We start from the raw sequence: 24799 nt of genomic DNA, 5'->3' as shown, positions 1-24799 counted from the left end.
AGAGAGGCAAAAAGAAATCTCCAGGAAAGAATTGCTTTCTCCTCAACAACATGGGGTTATATAACTTTTCTAGTAAAGGGGGAAGGGGATCTCAACATCTCATTCTGATAGCAGATCGAATATATTTTATGGAAAAACTGGAAGATAGGCAGAATGGAAGCCCACCATCCATAAAGGACCTCTGTCATTTCTTTCTTTTTTTTTTTTTTAAAGATTTTATTTATTTATTTGACAGAGAGAAATCACATGTAGACGGAGAGGCAGGCAGAGAGAGAGAGAGAGAGAGGGAAGCAGGCTCCCTTCTGAGCAGAGAGCCGGATGCGGGACTCGATCCCAGGACCCCGAGATCATGACCTGAGCCGAAGGCAGCGGCTTAACCCACTGAGCCACCCAGGCGCCCCTGTCATTTCTTTCTTTTTTAAGATTTTATTTATTTATTAGAGAAAGAGAGAACGAGCAGGGGGGGAAGAGCAGAGGGGGAGGCAGGCTCCCCATCGAGCAGGGATCCCAACTCAGGACGCCATCCCAGGACCCCTGGGATCATGACCTGAGCTGAAGGCAGACGCTTAACAGACTGAACCACCCAGGCGCCCCCCTCTGACATTTCAAATGAACATTTTCACTAGATCTTTCTGGGCCATTTCCCCTAACCAAGTGTTCCTTGACTGATCTGAGGGGTACGGCCAGAGTTCACTGCTTCAGGGCTCCCCCTCTAGTCCTGCTCTCTTAACAGTCCGGCCTCATGGGCTCCATGCTAAGGGCCCCCTGAAGCCTCGAGGGCTCCCTCTGCTGGAAGCTCCAGGTCCAGGGGGAGCGGTGCTCTGAGCGGGGCCGTGTGGGAGGTAGAGCGACACTCGGCTGCAGTCAGGCTGTGTGAAGCCACTGCTGCACAGCTGGCCACTTACGAATGCCTTCCACCAAGCCTTTGGCTCCAGCACCATGCTTGACTCCACAGCGTGCCCGGAAAAAAGGTGATCTGGTGGTGATGAGTCATTACAAACACCTCCAGGGCAGTGAGTCCGCTAGCTCTGCTCTCAGCTTTGGGAGAACAAGAGTCTGGGTCCTCTGACGACAGCCGTGCAGGGGCCTCAAGAGCCTTATCTCCCAGCAAGGCACTAACTGCCTTCTGGGTCAGTGAACCCCTTGGCTTCCCAGCCTGCCGCGTGGACTCCCCGGGCCCTACCCCTCCCCTCCCCTCGCGCCAGCATCCAGCATCCGTCGCTCCCACTCCCTCTCCCCGGGGAGCGCCTTCCTCCAGGTCTTGCTCACTGTCCATCATCTTGGGTATCTTCTCCCTCTGGGATAGTCGGTTCTAGGGAAAGCTAGGCCTCCTTCCTGGTACCCGGGCTCAGCCCCATTCTCTTTCTGTCTTTGTCTTTTCAACCCCCTTTCCCCTGTTCTCTTTTATAAGTATAAAAATATTAATATTTTATGTTTTGTCTGTAAATGACTGTTTTGTGGGCTGCCTGGCTCAGGCAGAAGAGCGTGCAACTCTTGATCTTGGGGTTGTGAGTTCATTCCCTTGGGTGTAGAGATTACTAAAAATAAACTTTTATAAATAAGTAAATGGCTGTTTTGTGACCTGGCCTTTTTTTTTTTTTTTTTCCTCAGCAGAGCAGAGTTTTTCCTTGATAGATTTTCTTTTTCTTTTTCAAGTATTTATTCATCCAAGTAATCTCTACACACAACATGGAGCTCAGACTCAGGACCCTGAGATCAAGAGTTGCATGTTCTTTGGACTGAGCTAGTCAGGTGCGCCTATAGGTTTTATTTTTCGATATTTATTTGTTTGTTTGTTTGTTTGTTTAAAAGATTTTAGTTATTATTTGACAGAGAGATCACAGGCAGGGAAGGAGGCAGGGTGGGGGGCAGGCTCCCTGCTGCGCAGAGAGCCTGATGTGGGGCTTGACCCCAGGACTCTGAGATCATGACCCGAGCCAAAGGCAGAGGCTTAACTCACTGAACCAACCAGGCAGCCCTCTTTTACGATATTTTATGCTGTATATGATACTTAATGCTGTATATATTTAATGTTTGAGTGACAGTAGCACACGTAATTATTTTTTGAAAGTTAAGTTGTTGTGACTGACTTATTTTTTTATACAGTTTCAGCAATAGTTATGGATATCCTTCCCATTAGGGTTTTGTCCTCTCTGGAATGACTTTCTGGCACAATTCCTAGGTCACATGGCTTGTTTAAGGTTTCTTGATTGTCTGAAAGATGCCAATCATACTCCCCCACCCCTGGCAGTATATAGCAGCACCTGTTTCCAAAGTATTCCTCAACACTCATTCTTTTAATTTGTATTTTAGTGAACTATTTTTCTATATGTAGCTTTACTTGGGAAAATGCCAGAATCTTCTTTTAAGGCAGTTTTGTACACTTACCCAAGCAACTTGTTATCCCAGCCCATTAACAGAAAGTGGTAGTAGTTATAAGCACGCGTTTGTTTGCTTCATGAGCTAGATATATCCCTAAGCCAAGCCAGAACGAGACTTGTTTGTCTCTCTTGCATCCCCCACAAGCTACCTTTTGGCCATAGTACTTTTAAAACTGATAATATTCTTCCCTTCTAGTTTGTTTGTTTGTTTGTTTGTTTTAAATATCTTATTTATTTTATAGAGAGAGACAGCAAGAGAGGGAACACAAGCAGGGGGAGTAGGAGAGGAAGAAGCAGGCTCTCTGCTGAGCAGGGAGCCCCATGTAGTACTGATCCCAGGACCCTGGGATCATGATTTGAGCCAAAGGTAGATGCTTAATGACTGAGCCACCCAGGCACTCCCCTTCCCTTCTAGTTTAAATGCCCAAAGAGCAACAGAGAAACTGGCCAAGACTGATCACTTGAAGGACATTTTATTCCCAGAGAGATGGAGGCTTTATATTTGTCAGAACATCCAGTAAAGTTGGACATTGAGACTGTGTAGTACCTCCGTGTCGTGGCTGAGAAGACAATCTCCTGCCCTTCAAGGGTGTTCCCTTGGCAGTTGGGAGGTGTCTAGGCAATTCCAACCTTAAGGGCAGGACTGGAATGAGTTCTCAGTGCAGTATCCATCAGTTCTTATGCATCTGCTTAAGAAGCTTTCTTTTTTTCAACAGCTGGGGACTTGACTCTTCTCACCCAACTTTTATCATGGTGCCAGTTCCGGATCTGAGGCCAGGCTTGGCTGCACGGTCTTTAGAGAAAGGAGCTTTGAGCACAGGCCATGGACTCCCACTTCCACTGGATGTCTTTTTATGTAATGCAGATACACAGAGCTCTGATTATTATTTCTCTAGAAGCAGTCTCAATTTACTTACTCCCTTCCCCCCAAATATTCTAGGAATTGTGTACTAAGGCTCAGTGCCAAAAGCCGTCAATTTATATTATAGAAATACCTAACTCTCCATCAGTTTCCTTGGCTTTGTGGTTCAGGATCTCTTGAGTCTGAGGCAGTTAGTTAAATGGCTTTAAGGTCCCAGGTGGGTGTGGAAGAACTACGTGTAGGTGTCTTTTCCGGTCTTAAGATCTGAACTGTTGCCCCATGTGCTCATCAGTGCTCACCAACTTGCCCCAGAAAAAGTTTGACACAAGCCCATTCATGCCCCCATGACTTGGCCAAGATGTGTGACCTTGTGGAGCTAGGCTACAGTCAGGAATGGAAATCAGCTGACTTCACTAGCTGTTGGAAGGTGGGGTAGAAGGAGATGAGTGATGATGAGACCTGGTTGCAGATCAAGTTCATTTTGAAACCAGTAGTCCAACCCAGGGGTGCCAGGAAACATCTAGGAGGAGGTTGTCATGATCTGCCCCAGGGCTTACCATGTTATAGCCTCTCCGTGACTCCTGGCTTGCAGAAGAAGCTGCTCGTGTTCCTACAGGTGCCTCAGCAAGTTTTCCTGCACAGTTTAGCTGGTCCGTGTGGGGGCCATCCTCTGCCTCCCCCGTAAACCGTGGAGCATCCCCTATAAAACAGTGCTCTCCTAGCGCAGACTGAGCCAGCTCCCTTTTAGGCTCTGTGGTCCTGTGTATCTCCTTCTGGCTTTGATGCTTCATCCCTCAGGTAAAGCATTTAGCTGTGGCTAACCCCTTGCCCACTTGGAGAGATGGTTTCTCTTTGCTGTAGGGAGAGGACCAGGGTTAGAATCAGAAACCTCACTTAGTTGTGAGTAGGCTAGAGGTGCCTTTCACTGAGGGCTTGCTGTGAGCTAGACCTCATGCTCAGTGTGTGCTAGCTTTATCTTATTTAATCCTCCAAATAATCTTAGGACTTAAGTCATAGTAATTCCATTTTCAGATGAGGAAACGGCTTCCATATGCTCACACAATATAGATTTGAGCCCAAGTCTTTTAGACTTTAAATCCCATGCTCTTCATCATTTACTTGCCTTTAGGATTTGAAATCTGGTCCTACTGCTTCCTATTTAATGGGGCCTCATGTACTTGCCTTCCCTCTCTGAAGCTGCTTTCTGAGGCACTTCAATTCCAGGCAGCCTCTTGTTTTCTGGGTTGTCAGAATGGAGGCAGTAATATTCACCTTGAAGGATATTTTCTAAGAAATTGGATAGGAAAGCACTAAGCTGGGTGTCTCAGGCAGAGCGGGTTAAAGAAAGCCTGTTCCGGGCAGGGCCCTCTGATGCAGCTGGACTACGCAGCCAGAGTACAGGCACGTACACTCGGAGGGCAGGACTACTGACTTCTCCTTGATTGTTGGCACTGTCGTCTCTAATAATAGACGGATAGGCAGCCAACTACAAGTATGTGGAACCATATAATAATGGAAATGTGCCAGCAACGGGACACTGAAATGTCCTGTGCATTTGACAGGGTGAGGCAGCTTTTGTAGAAAACAAGGAGAGGTTTTCTGTGTTCCTGGCAGCTTTTAGAGTTTGAGGGATTAATGCTTCTGATTGGGGAGAGGGGTCAGTCCATTAGCGTCTAGCTCTATAACCTGACAGGAAAGGATTGGAGAACTCCTAGTCTTCTTGTTAAAGGAAACAACTAACAGACTTACCTGGCCCCACCCCACCCCTGCTAGCTGAAGACCTTCCCTTAGGAAGAAGGCTGTTTTGAGAATGGGAGGCAGGACTGTTGATCTTTTTTTTTTTTAATTCTTATTTATTTATTTGTTTATTGTTGGTCTTTAAAATTATTTATTTATTTATTTATTTTAGAGAATACTAGTGGGAGGGGCAGAGGAAGAGGAAAAGAGACACTAAAGCTGACATCGTGCTGAGTGGAGACCCCCGCGTGGGGCTCATTCTCGCAACCCTGGGATCACGACATGAGCTGAAACCAAGAGCCAGACATTTAACTGACCACAACACCCAGGTGCCCTGGGACTTGTTAATTTTTTTTTTTTAACAGTATTTGAATAGCTAATGCATTCAAGCAGGTCAGAATTTAGAAGGATATTCAGTTAAAAAAAAAAAATTTTTTTTTCATCCTTTTTCCCTGTCTGCTGGTTTTTCTACCTGTAAGCCTAGTTTTTTGGGTCACCTCCTGGAGGTATTTTTCAAATTACAATAAAAAAAACAAATGTTAGCTTGTTAACATAGACTATATTGATCTTTGTCTCTTGTTTAAATTAATTGTATGTCTTAGAAATCTTTCCTTATCAATAAATAAATAAAATCTCAAAAAAAAAAAAAAGAAAAGAAAAGAAAAGATGGCTCTGTGAAGTCTAATTTCCATCTTCCAAAGGAGAGAACCTGAATTCCTAATAAGTTGGTTCAGTTTCCCTATCAGTATATTGATGTTTCCAAGTAAGGGCTTTGGGGGAAATAGTTATTTATTTATTTATTTATTTATTTGACAGAGAGATCACAAGTAGGCAGGGAGGCAGGCAGAGAAAGAGGGGGAAGCAGGCTCCCTGATGAGCAGAGAGCCCAGTATGGGGCTCAATCCCAGGACCTTGCGACCATGACCTGAACTGAAGGCAGAGGCTTAACCCACTGAGCCACCCAGGCGCCCCTTTAGGGAACTTTCGTATGCATCCTTAACACACCTTTAAGGTATGCTGAGTCACCTAAGGAGTCTTAGGTATTCCCTTTAAGCTTTTCTTATTCTTACTACATCAAGGAGCAAGTGTGTTTGGTCCTACTAATCTTGAATTACTCTAATAGCATGCATCTCTCCTTTCAAACCAAGGGATAGCAGGCCTCAGGCACAAAACTTGAGCAAACACTTGATTCTGGGACCCACAGAATTCAAGTGCCTTACCCAGGATCACCAAGTAAGTTAATGTCAGTGCCTACAGGGGTCTCTGTGCCCATTAACTGCATCAAAGCAGACCCTGACATGCATTCTGTTCATCAGTCCTTTACTTACACTATCATTTAATCCTCACATCAACCCTGTGAGAGTGTTCTTGTCACTTTCCCAAAGTCTAGTGCTTTCCTCCAAGTACCGCACTGCCTCACTGGCCGTCTAAAAGTCAGACTCTCCATTTCCATAGATGGAGAAGGAGAACAGGAAATGGGAGGTGGGGAAGAGATAAGTAAACAAACTCTTGGGTGTATCAGAGAGACAAAATAACCGTAGTGGTTGAGACAGTGACTCGGGCCGTGGAGGTCTGGGTGCTGCTTTCCAGCTCCTCTGTTGCCTAGCTATGTAAGTAACTTCAGTGAATTCACTTAATCTGTTTCTCACATTCTAGAAAACGGTCTTAAATCTGCTTCATAGGGTGCTTGTTGAAGATTAAATTTAAAAATTACTTAAATATCAGCTGTTAATAGGAATTCAGGAGGGGGAGGGCTTCCTGACTCCTGAGAGTGGTACAGGTTGAATTGGTTTGTTAGGTCTTCTAGAACAAAGTAACCTAGACTCAGGGGCTTAAGGAGCAAAAAATCAGGCCTTAGCAGGCTTGGTTTTGTTTGAAGCCTCTCTCCTTAGATTGTGGATGGCTGTCTTCTCTCCTCCCTCTGTAACTGTGTCCAGATTCCCTCCTCTTAGAAGGACACTAGCCATCCTGGCTGGGGCCCCACCCTAATGGCATCATTTAAACTTAGTCACTTTAAAGGCTTTGTCTCCCCATACAGTCACATTTGGAGGTACTGGGGGTTAGGACTCCAATATACGTGGGGAGAACAGCACAATTCATATTAAGAGAAAACTCTGACAGAAAAAATTATTTATTTATTTATTTTAAGACTTTATTTATTTATTTGACAGATATCACAAGTAGGCAGAGAGGCAAGCAGAGAGAGAGAGGAGGAAGCAGGCTCCCCATGGAGCAGAGAGCCCAATGCGGGGCTCGATCCCAGGACCCTGGGATCATGACCTGAGCCGAAGGCAGAGGCTTTAACCCACTGAGCCACCCAGGCGCCCCCTGACAGAAAAATTTAAAAAAGAAGTTGCTGGTAACCCCACTCATTGGAAATTTTCATTTCCTTCTAGTCTTTTGAAATGTGCATTGTTGCATATATTCCTTTCTACAGTCTGCTTACTGTCTTTCACTTCATAGCATAAGAACTTCCCTAGATAACTTAAAAACTCTGCTATAACTATAATTCTGCATACTTGCATGAATAATCTGGGGAGTAAGCGTTCCATAGATTATCTAACCATTGCCCTATATTAAGGTGATTTAACCTTTGTGATATAGCATTTCTGGTCCTTGTAGCCCTCGGGCAAAGCCAGAATCCTCAGAAGATGGGTCTCTACAGCTGTGTGCAGGCTGTGAACGGCAGGGTCACCCTGGGAGTCTTGCTGCCTCCAGGACCCTCTGGAGCTGATTCTGGCCTAGATCCCTCCTTCCCCTCCTCCTGGCCAAGCATGTCACAGGCCACCACTCTTCAGTGGGGACCTGGTGTCTAAAGTATCTTCTCCTCGTCACAGGCACATTCCAGCTTTCCCCCACCAGATTCTGCTGCTCTCTGTGAGCTATTGGCTTCTAGCGAGCTGGCACTGAGTTCTGTGGAGCTGAAGGCGCTCTCTATGCCTTTAAGCCTCCCTTCTTCCTCCTTCTGTTCACTGCCCCCTTTCTGGAAGGATGACCTGTGTCTTAACTTCACTCACTTAGGTTTGTTGTGCCTATTCTTGAACCTCATGTCAATGCGGTTCTCTCTCACACCAGGGCCCCCCCCATCTCTCTCCCCCCCCCTCTCTTTTTTTTAAAATTTCTTTTCAGCGTAACAGTATGCATTGTTTTTGCACCACACCCAGTGCTCCATGCAATACATGTCCTCCCTAATACCCACCACCTGGTTCCCCCAAATCCCACCCCCAGCCCCTTCAAAACCCTCAGATTGTTTTTCAGAGTCCATAGTCTCTCATGGTTCACCTCCCCTCTCTCTTTTTTTTAAAGATTTTATTTATTTATTTGACAAACAGAGATCACAAGTAGGCAGAGGGCGGTGGGGGTGGGGTGGAAGCAGGCTCCCTACTGAGCAGAGAGTCTGATGCAGGACTCGATCCCAGGACTCTGAGATCATGACCTGAGCTGAGGGCAGAGGCTTAACCTACTGAGCCACGCAGGCACCCCGCAATGGGCATCTCTCATTCAGCTGTAGGATTGTGAGATTCATCCCGATCATCATCTGTCCTTGTGGCTGATTAATTTCATTTTGTGGATGTACCATGGTGTTCCTATCCATTCTGCCTCAATGGACCTTTGGGCTGTTTCCAGCTTTTCACTGTTAGAAGCAGTGCTGCTGTGAACATTGTAACACGTGCCTTCGGGTGAGTGTGTGTGTTGGCTGGGTCTCTACCACGAAGCAGAATTGCTAGGTCTTGGGGGAATGTGCATATTTAGCTGTGGTAAATACTACCCAACAGTTTTCCAAAATGACTGTTCCGTTTTACACGCCCACATCAGACTTCTGCTGTTTTTTCTTATTGAAGTAAAATACACATAACATAAAGCTGACCGTTTTATCCATCTTAGAGTAAATAATTCTGTGGCGCTCAAGCACACTCCCAGTATTTTGCAACCAGCATCATAATCCATCTCCAGAACTTTTTAGTCATCCTGCACAGTAACTCTGTCCCCATGGGACGGTAGCTCCGCATCTTCCCCGTCTTCAGCCCCGGGATCCTCTAGTCTCCTCTCTCTCCGCCGTTCTTGGTACCTCATGTACACGGGATCCTGCCGCGCTTGTCCTTCTCGGACTGGCTTATTTCATGTACCATGACGTTTGCAAGGGTCGTCCATATTGTAGCCCGTGTCAGAACTGTGTTACTTTTGAAAACTGAATCGTATTCTGCTGCGTGGATATACCAGTTTGTTGATCCGTTCATCTCTCGGTGAACACTTGGGTGGTTCGCTCCTCTCAGCCACTGAGAAAAAAGATACTGTGGAAACTGTCATACAGGTACCTGCGTGTGTTCCTGCTTCCCGTTCTTTGGGGTGGGCACCTGGAAAGAGAGCTGCGGGGTCCTGCGGCTGACCGTGGTTATGTTTTGAGGAGCACCAGACTGTTTCACAGGGAAGCTGCCCATTTTCCATTGCCAGTGCCACAGGGTTCCAGTTTCTTCTTCTCTTGCCAGCACTTGTTATTCCCCCCCCCGCCAAAATAGTTTTGGGGCGCCTGGGTGGCTCAGTGGGTTAAAGCCTCTGTCTCTGGCTCAGGTCATGGTCTCAGGGTCCTGGGATCGAACCCCACATCAGGCTCTCTGCTCAGCAGGGAGCCTGCTTCCTCCTCTCTCTCTCTGCCTGCCTCTCTGCCTACTTGTGATCTCTCTGTCAAATAAATAAATAAAATCTTTAAAAAAAAAAATACTTTAAAATCGTTTTCCTAGTGGGTGTGGGGTAGTATCACGTTGAGCTTTATGCTTGCATTTTCCTAATAACTAATGATTCTGAGCATCTTTTCATAGGCTTACTGGCCATTTGTGTATCTTCTTTGGATATTTGTTTTTTGATGTTGGGTTTTAGGAGCTCTTTTTATATTCTGGATATTTATAGCTTAGAATTCTAGTTTTTTAAGGGGCACCTGGGTGGCTCAGTTGGTTAAGTTGTCCAACTCTTGGTTTTGGCTCAGGTCATGACTCAGGATTATGAGTTTAAGCCTTGCATTGGGCTCCCCTCTGGGCGTGAAGCCTACTTAAAAAAAAGTAGAATTTTACTTTTTAATATTATACTCATATACTGTTTGAATACTTCATCGTGTTCACATTACTTTTGTAGTTTTTTTTTTTTTAAAGATTTTATTTATTTATTTGACAGAGAGAAATCACAAGTAGATGGAGAGGCAGGCAGAGAGAGAGAGAGAGAGGGAAGCAGGCTCCCTGCTGAGCAGAGAGCCCGATGCGGGACTTGATCCCAGGACCCTGAGATCATGACCTGAGCTGAAGGCAGCGGCTTAACCCACTGAGCCACCCAGGCGCCCCTACTTTTGTAGTTTTAAAAAAAAAAAAAACTCATCTCTTGGGACACCTGGCTCCTCCAGTCGGTAGACCATGCGACTCTTGGTTTTAGGGTTGTGAGTTTGAGCCCCACGCTGAATGTAGAGATTTCTTAAAAATAAAATTTAAAAGAAAAAAAAATCTGTTATCCTTCCTTATCTGCAGACTCATCTCTGCACCCAACATGGGCCTCGAACTCACAACCCCGAGATCAGGAGTTGCAGCCTCTACCAACTGAGCGAGCCAGGTGCCGCAAGAAAGGATTTTTTTTAAACAATCATCATCGTAGAGGAGGAAAGGAGGGGGAGAAAATAAAGCAATCATCATCATCTGAGACTAAAGGACAATTTTTCATAAAAAGGACGACTGGGAGGCCTCACGCCGACATTTCTGTGGCTGTCCCTGTGGGCCTTGTCATGCTGCAACCTAGTGAAAGGACACATTGGTGTCTGGGCCAGAATCAGGGAACACTCTCTAGTGAATATGTTAGAGTCAGGCTGATGTGGCTTCTGAACCTCAGTTTTCTTATCTTTAAAAATAAAAACTAATACTTACCTTGGTGGTTAAGGTAGTTGTCCGGATGAAATGGATCCAGACTCTGGCTTGGTGAATGGTAGTTAGCACCTCCGAGTGCTTATTTAAAGGGTGGCCAAGCTGAGGGGATTTACAGGGAGCATGATAAACTAAAACATGGTGAATGTGATAAACTGGAACAGCTAGAGGTTGTCCAGAGCCATCTGTGTGGTAGCAGGATGTGTATTGCATGTAGGTAGACTCGTGGTCTTCCAAAATGCTGAAAACCTCCTGCCTCCAGGAGGTTTTACCTTGTGTCTCATTAGGTCATCTGGGGCTGATGGGCTGAATGCCTGTGATCTTGATTCTTCAGGTGTCATGAGGAAAGAAAGGGCCTCGGTTCACAAACCACAAAGTGATTGTCCCTCTCGAGACCAAAGTTGGAAGCCCCATCTGAAATTCACAATTGATCACAATGGAGACAAAAGCCAGTCTCCTTCTGGCTTGGAACAGCCCTTGATACAGTCAGAGGGCTGTTGTCAGGTGTTGCTTCCGCTGGGATAGCTTCCAGAAGCCCCCTCTTTCCTAATACTCTCTTTCTTCCCCACAGTGATTTGCGTGGACTGTCCTGGGGAAGAGTCAGCCCTGCCTGGCACTGATGGTGATTTCACCGGGCAGAATGATAGAACAGTTCAGGTAAAACACCACGTACACTTGCAACACAGGAGAAAGATGTTCTCTGTGCATGCCCAGCTTGCTGCTAGCCAGGAGTTTGAGGTTGCTGAGGCCATTATGAACCATGTTGCCCTTTCAGCAGGGCTGGCCCTTGGTTGCCCACAGCTTACAACCTCCCACTAGGGGCGCTAGAGAGTCAAGCCAGCGGGGCAGAGATCTGCCCTGTGAGCTACGGCCCAGTACCCTTTGCCCCAGGGATTCCCTTTCCATCTCCCTTTCCTTCTTTCTCGTATCATCTGGCTAAACCCCGGGAGGAAGGGATGTCGATCCCATGAGCCTCTGGGAAGACAAACCCGAGGCACTCAGCCACATTTCTCTTTTATTTATTTATTTTTTTAAGATTTATTTATTTATTTATTTGACACAGAGAAAGAGAGAGAGAGAGAGATCACAAGTAGGCAGAGAGAGAGAGAGGAAGGGAAGCAGGCTCCCTGCTGAGCAGAGAGCCCGATGCGGGACTCGATCCCAGGACCCTGAGATCATGACCTGAGCCGGAAGTCAGCAGCTTAACCCACTGAGCCACCCAGGCGCCCTCTCTTTTAATTTTTTAAAGACCTAATATATCCACATGGTTCAAAAAATTAAAAAATAATAAAAAGTTGGGGCACCTGGGTGGCTCAGTGGGTTAAAGGCTCTGCCTTCAGCTCAGGTCATGATCCCAGGGTCCTGGGATCGAGACTTGCGTCTGCTTCCTCCTCTCTCTCTGCCTACTCTGATCTCTGTCTGTCAAATAAATAAAATCTTTTTAAAATAATAATAATAATTAATAAATTCTCAATCTTTTAAAATAATAATAATAATAAAAAGTTACACAATGAATAACCTCCCTTTGTTTCTGTGCATCTACCTAATGCCCTGTCCAAGACACAGATAACCGCTGTTACCAGTTTTTTCCTTCTGAAGTTTCTTTATATATTCTATATTTATTTATATTAAACACATGTTATGTATTTTATATAGAGAGAGATACACAGACCTTTTTTCGTCCTCTCTTTTATGCAAAAGCTAGCATGCTGTTCACATGTCTGTGCCTTCCTTCTTCACTTAAAAATAGATCAGTATACTGCCTGTCCCCTTCTCACAGATAACCCTGTCGTTAGTTTCTTTTGTGTCTGCCCCCATACTTTGTTTATATGTGAGCCACTATGAATACACGGTCTTATTTTCCTACCCTTTCACACAGAAGACGATACATATTAACCATGTGAAGTTGTTAAATAAAATACTAAACCAAATTACAGTTTAGTATAACTTGTTCTTTTTCAGTTAACAGCATATAACAGAGATCTTTCATGTGAGCACATAGACTTCCTCGTTCCTCATTTTTAGAGCTGTAGAGCAGTTCCACTAGATGGAAGTATTATAACGTGCGTTCAGTTGGTTCTCTCCAAATGAACGCTTAGGATTATTTTCAATTTGTCTTTTGCAGTAAACCCCTTTAGGTCTCTTTCCTCACCCTTAATAACTCCTCAAAGTGCGAGGATGTCGGGTGTCTTCCAGCTCTGCGCTGTTTGTGTTAAGGGGTCTCCTCTCCTTGCAGGACAGGAAAGCACTGAAGATCTCCCCATCCAGCCGTGTCCTGCGAAGACACAAGAGAGAATGGGTGGTTCCACCAATATCTGTCGCCGAGAATGGCAAGGGCCCCTTCCCTCAGAGGCTGAATCAGGTATGACTGTGCCTTCTCCCTAGAGTCTTGGGTGGCTGCAGGGACTCTCACCCAAAGGCCTACCAGTGGGGTTTCTTGCTCCTGAAAGCCTTGGTAACGGGATTGGTTTCTGATAAGGCAGTGCCTCTCCAGCCCTCCTCACCTTTGTTGCCATCCTGAGATAGTTGATACTTTGTCAGCTGCCAATTTCTTTTGCTTCCAGCTCAAATCTAATAAGGACAGAGGCACCAAGATTTTCTACAGCATCACGGGGCCTGGAGCAGACAGTCCCCCCGAGGGTATCTTCGCCATAGAGAAGGAAACAGGCTGGTTGTTGTTGAATAAGCCATTGGACCGGGAGAAGATTGCAAAGTATGAGGCAAGTAACCTGTAGCATCCGACAAGAAGCAGGACCCTGTGGGTTGGTGGGGCCAGGCTGACCCTATACCTGTGCACCCACAGCTCTTTGGCCACGCCGTATCGGAGAATGGTGCCTCAGTGGAAGACCCCATGAACATTTCCATCATTGTCACAGACCAGAATGACCACAAGCCCAAGTTCACCCAGGATGTTTTCAGAGGGAGTGTCTTGGAAGGGGTATTACCTGGTAAGAGGACTGGGGAGCGGCAGATAGCTGGGGAGGTCTGCTGGGCCCAGACCTAGCCTTGGGTCAACTTCTGGAACCATCTGGAGGTCAGACCAGGCACCTAAAGCCTGTAAGAACCCTCCTTACCTGATTTCCTCAGCTGTGCATCCGATCACCTGGGATCATCTTAAAAATCTCCAGGCACCTGGGTGCCCTAGTCGTTAAGCATATGCCTTCACTTCAGGTCGTGATCCCAGGGTCCTGGGATCGAGCCCCACATTGGGCTCCCTGCTCAGGGAGAAGCCTGCTTCTCCCTCTCCCGTTCCCCCTGCTTGTGTTCCCTCTCTCACTATCTCTCACTCTGTCAAATATATAAAATGTTTTTAAAATTTCAGATTTTTCTCATTCTATCTCAAGAACCCTGAATAAGAGTGCTCCTAGAGTATAGCCTGGAATCTGTATATTTCCCAGAAGATTCAGATGATCAGTCAGGTTTGGGAACCACTAGCTTTGGAGCTACAAAGATCTTGATTTGAATCTTGATTTGCCTCTTCACCCATGACCTTGGGCAAGTTCTTAATCTCAGAGCCTCATTCTTGGGAAATAGATGGTCTTTGTTCCAGGCAAGCCTGTGCTCAGCTTAACATGATTGAGGTTTTCATTTCTAAGAAAGGAGCAGAGAATGGAAAACAGACCCCAACTAGCAATCTGCCACAAAGTGGAAGATGGGTCCAAGTCAATGAACAGAATGGAGCCTCTCAGAATTCCAGAAGTGGGCAAGGTTGGGAGTAGAGCAGGGAGAGAAGGATGCTCACTCGTGCCTTCTCTCCTCTAGGCACTTCTGTGATGCAGGTGACAGCCACAGATGAGGACGATGCTATCAACACGTACAATGGGGTGGTTGCTTACTCTATCCATAGCCAAGAGCCAAAGGATCCGCATGACAGCATGTTCACTGTCCACCGGAGCACGGGCACCATCAGCGTCATCTCCAGTGGCCTGGACCGGGAGGTGAGTAGCTCCTAGAGAAAGTGCTATCCCTCCAGCCTTGCTTAGGCTGGGCCTAACACGAGAGCAGGAAGCCCCTGTCCATGCCCCATAGCCTAAGGCAGAGCGGCGAGAATCCAAATCAGCTGGGATGGCTACTGCTGTGTTCCCGTGTTGATGTCCCACAGCTCTCTGAAGCCAGCGGCATGGTGCCAGCTGATCTCGTTAAGGTTGAGGAGGCAGCAGAAAATGCAGGCGTTTGATATTTTCTGTAGGTTTTCTCATTTCCTCTTGGAATGGCTCACTTAGCATGCACATTGCCCAGATTTGTCCCTTGTGTGCTACAAAGTAGAATTAGCTCAATGAATGCTAGAGTCGCCTACTGTTTCCTAATTAATACCTTTGCCCAAATCCCCACTCAAAGCTCCCATTCTGCATCAGCCCAGGGTCGGGGGCAGTCCCTAGACTGCATTGCCGGCTAGCCCAGGAGAACCGTGTGGGTCTGCATTTCTCCACCCTTTACCTTTGTTCTTCCCTATGGTGGGTGAGCAGTGGGGCAGGGATTCAAGAGAACAATGGGAGATGGGGAGAGATTCCCTTACCCTCCACATGCACGCAGGGCTGTATTTCTGGGAGCCCAGGATGAGGGGCCCCTTGACCTGAACTCCTTTCCTCTCCAGAGAGTCCCCGAGTACACACTGACCATCCAGGCGACAGACATGGACGGGGATGGTTCTACCACCACTGCAGTGGCCATAATCGAAATCCTTGATGCCAATGACAACGCTCCCGTGTTTGAGCCTCAGAAGGTGAGTGCCTGGTCAGTCCTTCCCTCCGCAGATGATGAAGGGCTCAGGTTTTTCTTTCTAATGAAACTCTGGAACGAGCTCGCTTTGCTTCTGGTCCTGCCCTACCACTTACTAGGGTGTATGACCAGAGACAAACTGCCTAACATCTTTGCGCCCCATTTCCTAATCTGTGAAATGAAGATAATGATATTCCTTGCCTCATTCTCTGTGTTGAAAGGAATAATCTCTGAACAGTTGATAACGCCATTCCCGGTACAGAAGTGCTCGATATGAAAAGCCGTGTTGAGGGGCACCTGGCTGGCTCAGTCATTGGAGCATGTGACTGACCCTTGATCTCTGAGTCATGAGCTCAGGCCCCTTGTTGGGGGTGGAGTTTACTGAAAGGAAGAATAGGCAGAAAGAAAGAAAAGTGTTCATCAGTATGAGCACTTAGAATTGGCCTCACGGCTGTACGTGCCCACCTTCCCCCCGAGAATGCACACCTCCGGTGACAGAGGACTCCGTGCCAATCAACCTACCCCCTTCCGTCATTAGATAACTCTTGCGGGGGAGCGGAGATAACTGGCTCCTAAACATGGTTTAGGTTTGAGTAAAAATTTGCTGCAAGCAGCTGAGCTCCCAGTGTTTGCCACCTCTCCCAGAACTTCCAAAAACGTTCCTGATCCGGGTCATAGAGCCATCAGGCCCCTAGTCCTTCTTGCCACTGTCTTCATACCTTTCTGATCTCAGCTAGGTAGACGCCACACATGGCAGGGTTCAGGGCACCCAGACCCAACGAGCTTGCGGGAGTATTTTGCCCTCAGATGTAGGAGAAACAGGTCCCTGTGGCCTCTCCCAGCGGCGGTGAGGACATGCTGCATCTGTGTGGGTCCTGAAACCATGGGGTGTGGGGTGGGTGGTCCCAGGAAGGTGAGTTGCCCGGAGGATCCACAGCTGGCGAAGAGGGGAACAGGCTCGGGGTGGGCGGTCAGTCTCTGCTCTGATGGTGCTGTGCTTCCCGCGCTGACAGTACGAGGCCCGAGTACCTGAGAATGCGGTGGGCCAGGAGGTGCAGAGGCTGACGGTGACTGACCTGGATGCCCCCAGCTCGCCGGCATGGCGCGCCACCTACCGCATCCTGGACGGCGACAACGGGGGCCATTTTACCATCACCACCCACCCCGAGAGCAACCAGGGCATCCTGACGACCAGAAAGGTGAGTCCGTTCGGGCTTTAGACAAGGGGCAGTCAGTGTACCACCTGCCTTGGGACACCTACTTTGGAACGTTCACCAGGGAGTGCAGCAGGCCCGTGCCTTCTGTCACTTTCCCATCCCTGTCATGTTGAGGAATGAATTTGTTCAAAGTTTATCTTACCGCGGGACTCCATCCATGATACAGGTGAGAGTCACTGCTCTGATGGAGGCAGATTAGTAGAGCCCCTTCTTCCAGATCCGGGCACCCAGAGGCTGCCCACAGTTAGTCTTCTTACACAGAGGGTCTCTGTTTTATCGGAATTCTTGCTAGTTTTGCATTGAATCTATAATATGTATCTAGGTTTTTGCATAGTAAAATGTTTTAAGTTACTTAGTAGTTAGAGATATGCTTGCCTCTCAAAAAGTCTTTGAATAAAATTGATACTTTAAGAAGATGGGCCTAGGGGCGCCTGGGTGGCTCAGTGGGTTAAGCCGCTGCCTTCGGCTCAGGTCATGATCCCAGGGTCCTGGGATCGAGTCCCGCGTCGGGCTCTCTGCTCGGCGGAGAGCCTGCTTTCTCCTCTCTCTCTGCCTGCCTCTCTGCCTCCTTGTGATTTCTGTCTGTCAAATAATAAATAAATAAATCTTTTAAATAAAAAAAAAGTCAGTATATATTAAAACAACACCAAAAACTTAGTTTATATGTAAGACAAATAGTAAACAAGAGTTTTCACACCCATGAATACATGAACATCCAAGGGGCTACTGGCAAGTCACATGGCCTGTGGGACAGTTCTCTGTGTCCCTACCCCAGTCTATCAGTGCCAACAGCATCCCCATCATTATGACAACCAGAAAGGCCTCCACAGGTTTCTACTGCATGCCTTTGCGCCACCCTCTTGGGAGCCAGCTCTAGGGCTTACAGGTTTAGGGGTAGTCTGAAAGGCCCTACCAGCCACTCAGAAAGGTCGGGAGGATGGGGCACTGGGGTGGCTCAGATGGTTAAGTGTCCCAACTCTTGATTTCAGCTCAGGTCATGACCTCAGGGTTGTGAGATCGAGTCCCACTCAGGCTTGGCACCGGGGCGTGGACCCTACTTAAGATTCTCTCTGTCCCTCTCCCTCTCCCCCAACTAAAAAAAAAAAACTTCAAGAAAGGCTTTATGGAAAAGATAGCATTTCTTTTTTAAAGATTTGTTTTAGAGAGAGAGGCAGGGGAGGGGCAGAGGGAGAGAGAAACTCAAGCAGACCCAGCACCGAGCACGGAGCTCAATGCCGGCCTCTCCATGGGGCTGGATTTCACAACCCTGAGATCACATCTGGAGCCAAAACCAAGAGTCAGATGTTTAACCGACTGCACCACCCAGGCGTCCCAGAAAGGACAGTACTGTGGATGCTGGGAGCTTCCAGCTCCTGGCCACAGGCCCTTTCTTTCTGACATCACAGCACTGCGTGGGTCCTCCTCAGACTTTGGTAGCTCAGGTCCTCCTTCCTCTTCTCCCGCAGGGCTTAGACTTCGAGGCCAAAAACCAGCACGTCCTGTACGTTGAAGTGACCAACGAGGCTCCCTTTGTGGTGAAGCTCCCAACCTCCACAGCCACCGTAGTGGTCCACGTGGACGATGTGAATGAGGCACCTGTGTTTGTCCCACCCTCCAAAGTCATTGAGGTCCAGGAGGGCATCTCTGTCGGGGAGCCTGTGTGCACCTACACAGCACAGGATCCTGACCAGGGGGATCAGAAGATCAGGTAACCAGGAGGCGGGCTTGGAAGCATCCAGAAGCACTAGTAGCATCAGTGGGGCTGTTTGCTGTGGTCAGCGCTTGTTCCGATTACCGTCAAGATTGCTACATATTTTGACCATCACCCCTGCACAGTGACTTCCCTTCCTACCCTCCCCAAGGCTGAGGACTCTGAGCAGAGAGCCAGGGGGCAGGTATAGCCACTCTCTATCATGTATCCCTGCTGGGCTGTCTGCCTGTGCTCAGGCTCCCATTTGGCGGCGAGATGCATTTTTCACGTGATCATGCTTGGGAGCCCCAAGTCCCATGACACCGTCTGCCAGTTGGAATGACAACCAGAATTCTAAGTGTACTGGGTATGACTCTTCCCACCTTTTCCATTCCAGCTACCACATCCTGAGAGAGCCAGCAGGGTGGCTAGCAATGGACCCAGACAGTGGGCAGGTCACCGCCACAGGGGTCTTAGACCGTGAGGATGAACAGTTTGTGAAGAACAATGTCTATGAAGTTCTGGTCTTGGCCACAGACGACGGTGAGAGCTTCCTCCCAGCCCGTCCGCTTGGGTGCCCTTGAATCCCACGGCATAGCACATCTCCTCCCCGGACCGAGTAGGGGGTCAGGGAGGGCTACCAGCAAACCAATCTGGAGGGCCACGGGGGACCTGCAGAGGAGACTTTTTAAAGACTAGAACTGGCTATGGGTTTCCGTAAGACCCACGTATTAGGAGAAGGATTTCTTTCATCCCAAGTGTGTGGTTCACTGACACCCGGGTCAGCATGTCAGTTTCCCCTTGTGATTTGATTAGAAGGGGCTGCCTGGAAAGTGGTGTAATTGATGAGTGATGTCACACTGTGACAGAGCTGGGGGTTGTGGCGTGATTTGATGTCTTTGCTTGACGTGATGAAACAAGTGAGAAGCAGGTGAGAATCACGGCAGGACTGTGAAGGGACCTGGCCCCAGAGCTCATCAGCAAACATGGCGTCAGCCCTGAGGTGGCCAGTAGGTTTCCCCTTGGGACAGATGAGTAGTGGCTCTAGCTGCTGTGATCAGTTAGGACAATCGGCTGAGAATGATGCCATGATTGTCCTGGATTTGCCTTCACTGGTTTGATCTATGATGAGACTAGGGCAGGACGTGGAGGGACTTGAAAAGTTACAGCTGGGCTATCAGTGGGGACATCCTGAGACTGATTGGGTAGATCAGAGAGCTTAACATTCATCTGTCACCCCAACCAAGGGCAGATGTTGAAAGGGCTCCTGTGTGTAATTATGAACAGGGAACCCTCCCACCACTGGCACCGGGACCCTCCTGCTAACTCTGATGGACATCAACGACCACGGCCCCATCCCCGAGCCCCGTCACATCACCATCTGCAACCAAAGCCCGGTGGCCCAAGTGCTGAACATCACAGACAAGGACCTGTCCCCCCACACCTCCCCTTTCCAGGCCCAGCTCACACATGACTCGGACATCTACTGGACAGCAGAGGTCAACGAGAAAGGTGGGTGAGTGCTGGCGGTAGGTGGGCGTGTGCCCCAGAACCCCGCATACATTCCCCTGAGTTAAGAACATCAACCAAATGCTGCTTAATTAACTTAGGGTAAGCCTTTAAGAATATTCTAGTCCAACCACTTTCCAGTACAGTTGGAAAAACTGAGGCAGGGGGAGAGAGGGTTTGACTTTCTCAGTCGCACATGATGAAGGAGCCAGGACTCCTGCAGTGATGATAGCCCACTTGGCCGGAGCATGCCTGCTGTGTGCGAGAGAGCACTAAAGACGCTTCATAGACGAGGTGGCTCAGCCCTCACGGCAACCCACATATATACATCAGTGTGTGCCCACTTTACAGATGAGGAAACCAAGGCTTCTAGAAGGTTAAGTATCTTGCCAGAAGCATTCTGGCTAGAAAATGATGCCACAATTTGAATTCACAATTTGAATCTAGGCACTGTGTATTACCACTGATGTTCTGTCGCTTATCATTTATTGACCCCTGACAATACGCAAGGTACCTTTTTGTTCCTTACGTAATGTTTCTACCACCTTCTGTGGGCAGTACTTTTATCTGGAGTTACTGATGATAGTGAGGCTCAGAGAGGTTAAGTAGTGTGCCCAAGGGCACAGAGCGTGTGAGTGTGGACCAGAAGCTGAAGCCACACGTGCTCCCATCCACCTCCCTGTCGTTTCTTTTTCTCATTCCCTCCAGAGCTTCTCAGGCTTTCATGGCTTTTCAGTTGTCACTGGCCTGGGAGGGGTCAAGTGGCATCAAGTGAGTGAGGACTTGGTGTGTGAGAAAGATCCAGCCCCAAAAGCCAGTGAGGCCCCTGGAGAGACACTGTTCACTTTGGTTTAAAATGTCTCCCCTTCCTCTTGGACCCCTCCCTCCACCAGGAGGAAATAGGGAACCAGTGCACACAGGCTCTGCCCCGAAGGAACCCAGTGCCCAGTGTCTGTTGTTCTTGCTGAGCCCAGATACCCACATTGTCTCAATTTTATGATTTCTGTCACCTGGGTAGAAATGCCTGGCACCTTTCCTTTGAGGAACCGAAGCTGGTCTCCTGTCACTCCCTTGTGGCCTAGAAGCCATTTTCCCGCCATTTATTAGTTTTGTGACTATGGACAAGTTACCGAACCTCACTGTTCCTCAGTAAACCCGATCTATAGAATGGTGCCAATAATTGTAACAACTTCCATCCAGTTATCGTGAAGATGAAGGAAGTGATTTCACCAGAGGCCGCTTGTCTGGTACTCCGTGCTCCGTAGAAGTGGGCGAGCACCTTCACCCGCATTCTTCCCAGGCAGCGATCACGGGTCTGGCTCGCTGAGGTGTGAGCATGTGGCCGATGTCCCGTGGTACCGTCACCCGGTGATAGCACTGATACCTGGCTCTGGGGTTTTTTGGTTTTCTTTCTTTCTCTCTCTCTTTCCCTCCCTTCCTCCCTTCCTTCCTTCCTTCCTTCCTTCCTTCCTTCCTTCCTTCCTTCCTTCCTTCCAATATTTTCTTTATTTGAGTGAGAAAACAAGGGGAGGGCTGGGGCATAGGATCAAGCAGACTCCTCTCTGAGCAGGGGAGCCCAGTGTGGGGCTCCATCCCAGGGTCATAACCGGAGCCAAAGTCAGATGCTTTACTGACTGAGCCATCCACGTGACCCTGGTTCTTGGTTTTTAGTTTAGGTTTTTCTCCCTGACCATGTCCTTGTTGTCAGGGGAATTAATCCAAACCTTACCCACGCGTGACCTCAGTCTGGTTACTTAGCCTCCCTAAGCTTCAGTTCCTGCGTTGGTAAAATGAGGCTAGAGGTACCTCCTCCCAAAGCCGCGGTGGAGATGAGAGAAGAGCCTCACTGCCACTCGGTGTCCGCGTAGTCCCCAGCGCCGCCCTCATCCCTTGCGAAATCCGCCCTCCGCGTGGGCCTAGGCTGATGGTAGGGATGTTCCGGGGAAATACCCGAACTTGGCCTCGACTTGTGGACCGGACATTCAGTCCAGAGAGCTCCCTGTCCACCTGCCATTGCTGCATGGGAACAGGGCGGAGTCTCCCTTCAGGCCTTCTTTTTTTTTTTTTAAGATTTATTTATTTATTTATTTATTTGAGACACAGCGATCACACGTAGGCAGAGAGGCAGGCAGGGGTGGGGGTAGCAGGCTCCACACTGAGCAGAAAGCCTGATGTGGGGCTCAATCCCAGGACCCTGAGATCAGGACCTGAGCTGAAGGCAGAGACTTAACCCACTGAGCCACCCAGGCACCCTCCCTTCAGGCTTTCTTACTAATAGGAGCCCAGCAAGTATGCAAAACCTTTGAACAAAACATGGCCTGAGGTCAGTGTTGAAATAGGCCAGCAAGCCTGAGGGTGGGGGAGCTTGCATCATGAGGTGGGTTTGGGTTGCCCCAGTGACTGGGGGACACTGCTAGCATGTAACGGTGAGGACCCTGCATGAGGAGAAGTCATGCTACCCTGGCTAATGGCTCCTTGCATGAGAAACAAGTCCAAACTGAAGGTCCAGGGCGCCTGGGTGACTCAGTTGTTAAGCATCTGCCTTCAGCTCAGGTCACAATCCCAGTGTCTTGAGATCGAGCCCTGCATCGGGCTCCCTGCTCAGCCTGAAGCCTGCTTCTTTCTCTCCCACTCCCCCTGCTTGTGTTCCCTCTCTCACTGTGTCTCTCTCTGTCAAATAAATAAAAGTTAAAAAAAAAATAAATAAACTAAAGCCTTTCTTCAGAGAAGCCCCTGACCCTGTATTTCTCACCCACAAACGTAGCGCTCTTCCCCATTCTCGGACCGCCACACAGCCCCCCCCCAGAGTGGGACCCCTTGTGCACGCCCACTGACACTTGGCTTGGCTTCTGCTTTGAGGTTAACCTGCCACCTGCCCTGGGCCTTGGAAGACAGGTTAGCCCTGGGCCCACTGCAGCCTCGCCACCAGCACCCCCAAACCTCGTGTGCATCACTGATGCTGTGACGGCGCAGCCTGGCACCCTCTCTGACCTGCTCACCAATGTCTGTTACATCACCAGCCATGTGCGTTTGCATTTATTAATAACTGATGCTCTCAGGGCGCCTGTATGGTGCAGTGGGTTGCACATCAGACCCTTGATTTTGGCTCAGGTCATGACCTCGGGTCCTGAGATCGAGCCCCTTGTAAGGCTCTGTGCTCAGTGTGGAGTCTGCTTAAGACGCTCTCTGCCTCTCCCCCTCCCCCTGCACCCTTAGGCTCTATCTCTGAAATAAATAAATCTATGAAAAAAATAATACTTTTGCAGAAATATCGGCGTTTCAGGTACTGAAATTGTATCTGACAGTTGAGGCATAAACATATCTACTATTACAGTGGCAAAATGCTGTAATAATAAAAGGTAGTGAACTTTCAGGTAGGAAAACAGCTGGTCAGTCAGCATGAATGCTAAAAGACAGAGTTAGTTATCGTGGGAAGAATGTACTTCGGTGGGTTCACGTTGAGAACAGTTGAACAGCTAATGGTGCTGAGAAATTATCGGCTCTGCATGACATGGCTTGTTAAAACCTTTATTATTTTAAAGGTACTGTGACTATCGATTTGATTTTAAGAAAATAAGACAGTGGGAGCACCTGGGTGGCTCAGGTGGTTAAGCAACTGCCTCCAGCTCAGGTCATTTTTCTGGAGTCCCGGGATCAGCCCCGTGCTGGGCTCCCTGCTCAGTGGGGAGTCTGCTTCTCCCTTTGACCCATCCTCCTCTTGTGCTCTTTCATTTTCTTTCTTAAGTAAATAAATATCCTTTAAAAAAAAAAAAAAAGAAGAAGAAGAAGAAGGTGATGTGGCCTCTCTGTTGTGGCAAACGTTACCTGTCTCCTCCAGGAAACACAGTGGCCTTGTCCTTGAAGAAGTTCCTCAAGCAAGACATCTACGATGTACACCTTTCTCTGACTGACCGTGGCAACAATGAACAGCTGACGGTGATCAAGGCCACCGTGTGTGACTGCCACGGCCATGTGAATACCTGCCCCGACCCCTGGAAGGGTGGCTTCCTCCTCCCAATCCTGGGGGCTGTCCTGGCTCTCTTGCGTAAGTACCCACACTCTTTCTTGCATAAGTTCCACACTCTGGAACGCGCCAGGCTTTCGGGCAACAGTGGTGAACAGACATGAGCCCTGCTGTGATGTCGTCTAGAGGCTTGAGCAGTTGTTCTGAATGTGCGATCTCCAGACCAATAGTATCAGCAGTGCCAGGAACTTGTTAGAAAGGCCAGTTCTCAGGCCCATCCTGACCTACTGATTCAGAAGCTTAGGGCTAAGACCCAGTAATCTGTGTTTTCACAAGCCCTCCAGGGGTTCCGTTGCATGCTAGGGTTTGAGAGGCCCTGGTCTAGGGGGCAGACGTGCTTAGTTACAAACTGAGTTCTTTAAAGGTAGACCCTTTCCCATTGGCTTTTTCCACTCGATGAATTGGTCCTTACACAGAAACACATGCAGTCCAATAGGAAGTTAACAAGGGCAAGCTTTAATCCACATCCTGCACACCCAGCACTATTTTTGGCACTGGGTGCAGCACTTTATAAAACAGACCTCTTTCCGCCCTCATGGAGCTTACTTTCCAGTGCAGAAAACAGACAAATCAGCTGGCCGAGAAATTGGTGTCGGTATGGACAAAAAGCAAGCACAGAGAGGAGGTCTGCCATCTCAAGTAGGATGGGTAAGAAAGGCTTTTCTGAGAAGGGGTGTTCAAGTAAAGACCTGAAAGAGGTGAGGAAACAAGTCATGAAGATATCTCAGGAATAGCAAGTGCAAAGGCCCTGAGGCAGCACTGT

General features: G+C 48.3%; 1 protein-coding gene across 1 annotated transcript in view; it reads left to right on the top strand.

The window, feature by feature from the left end:
- The window catches only part of CDH3 (cadherin 3), a 60346-nt gene that overhangs the window by 28733 nt on the left and 6814 nt on the right, over window positions 1-24799 (top strand). Inside the window, exons 4-14 of the mRNA XM_044260057.1 lie at window positions 11449-11534; window positions 13114-13239; window positions 13442-13597; window positions 13681-13825; window positions 14640-14815; window positions 15472-15600; window positions 16610-16795; window positions 18280-18521; window positions 18901-19046; window positions 19791-20015; window positions 23851-24057. Coding sequence (XP_044115992.1) covers window positions 11449-11534; window positions 13114-13239; window positions 13442-13597; window positions 13681-13825; window positions 14640-14815; window positions 15472-15600; window positions 16610-16795; window positions 18280-18521; window positions 18901-19046; window positions 19791-20015; window positions 23851-24057 — 1824 coding nt within the window. The remainder of the gene's footprint in view (window positions 1-11448; window positions 11535-13113; window positions 13240-13441; window positions 13598-13680; window positions 13826-14639; window positions 14816-15471; window positions 15601-16609; window positions 16796-18279; window positions 18522-18900; window positions 19047-19790; window positions 20016-23850; window positions 24058-24799) is intronic.

This window comes from Neovison vison, chromosome 7 (assembly GCF_020171115.1).
Source record: "Neovison vison isolate M4711 chromosome 7, ASM_NN_V1, whole genome shotgun sequence".
Classification (NCBI taxonomy): Eukaryota; Metazoa; Chordata; class Mammalia; order Carnivora; family Mustelidae; genus Neogale; species Neogale vison.
Note: the sequence above shows the minus strand (reverse complement) of the source record. Positions and strands in the feature narration are given on the sequence as shown.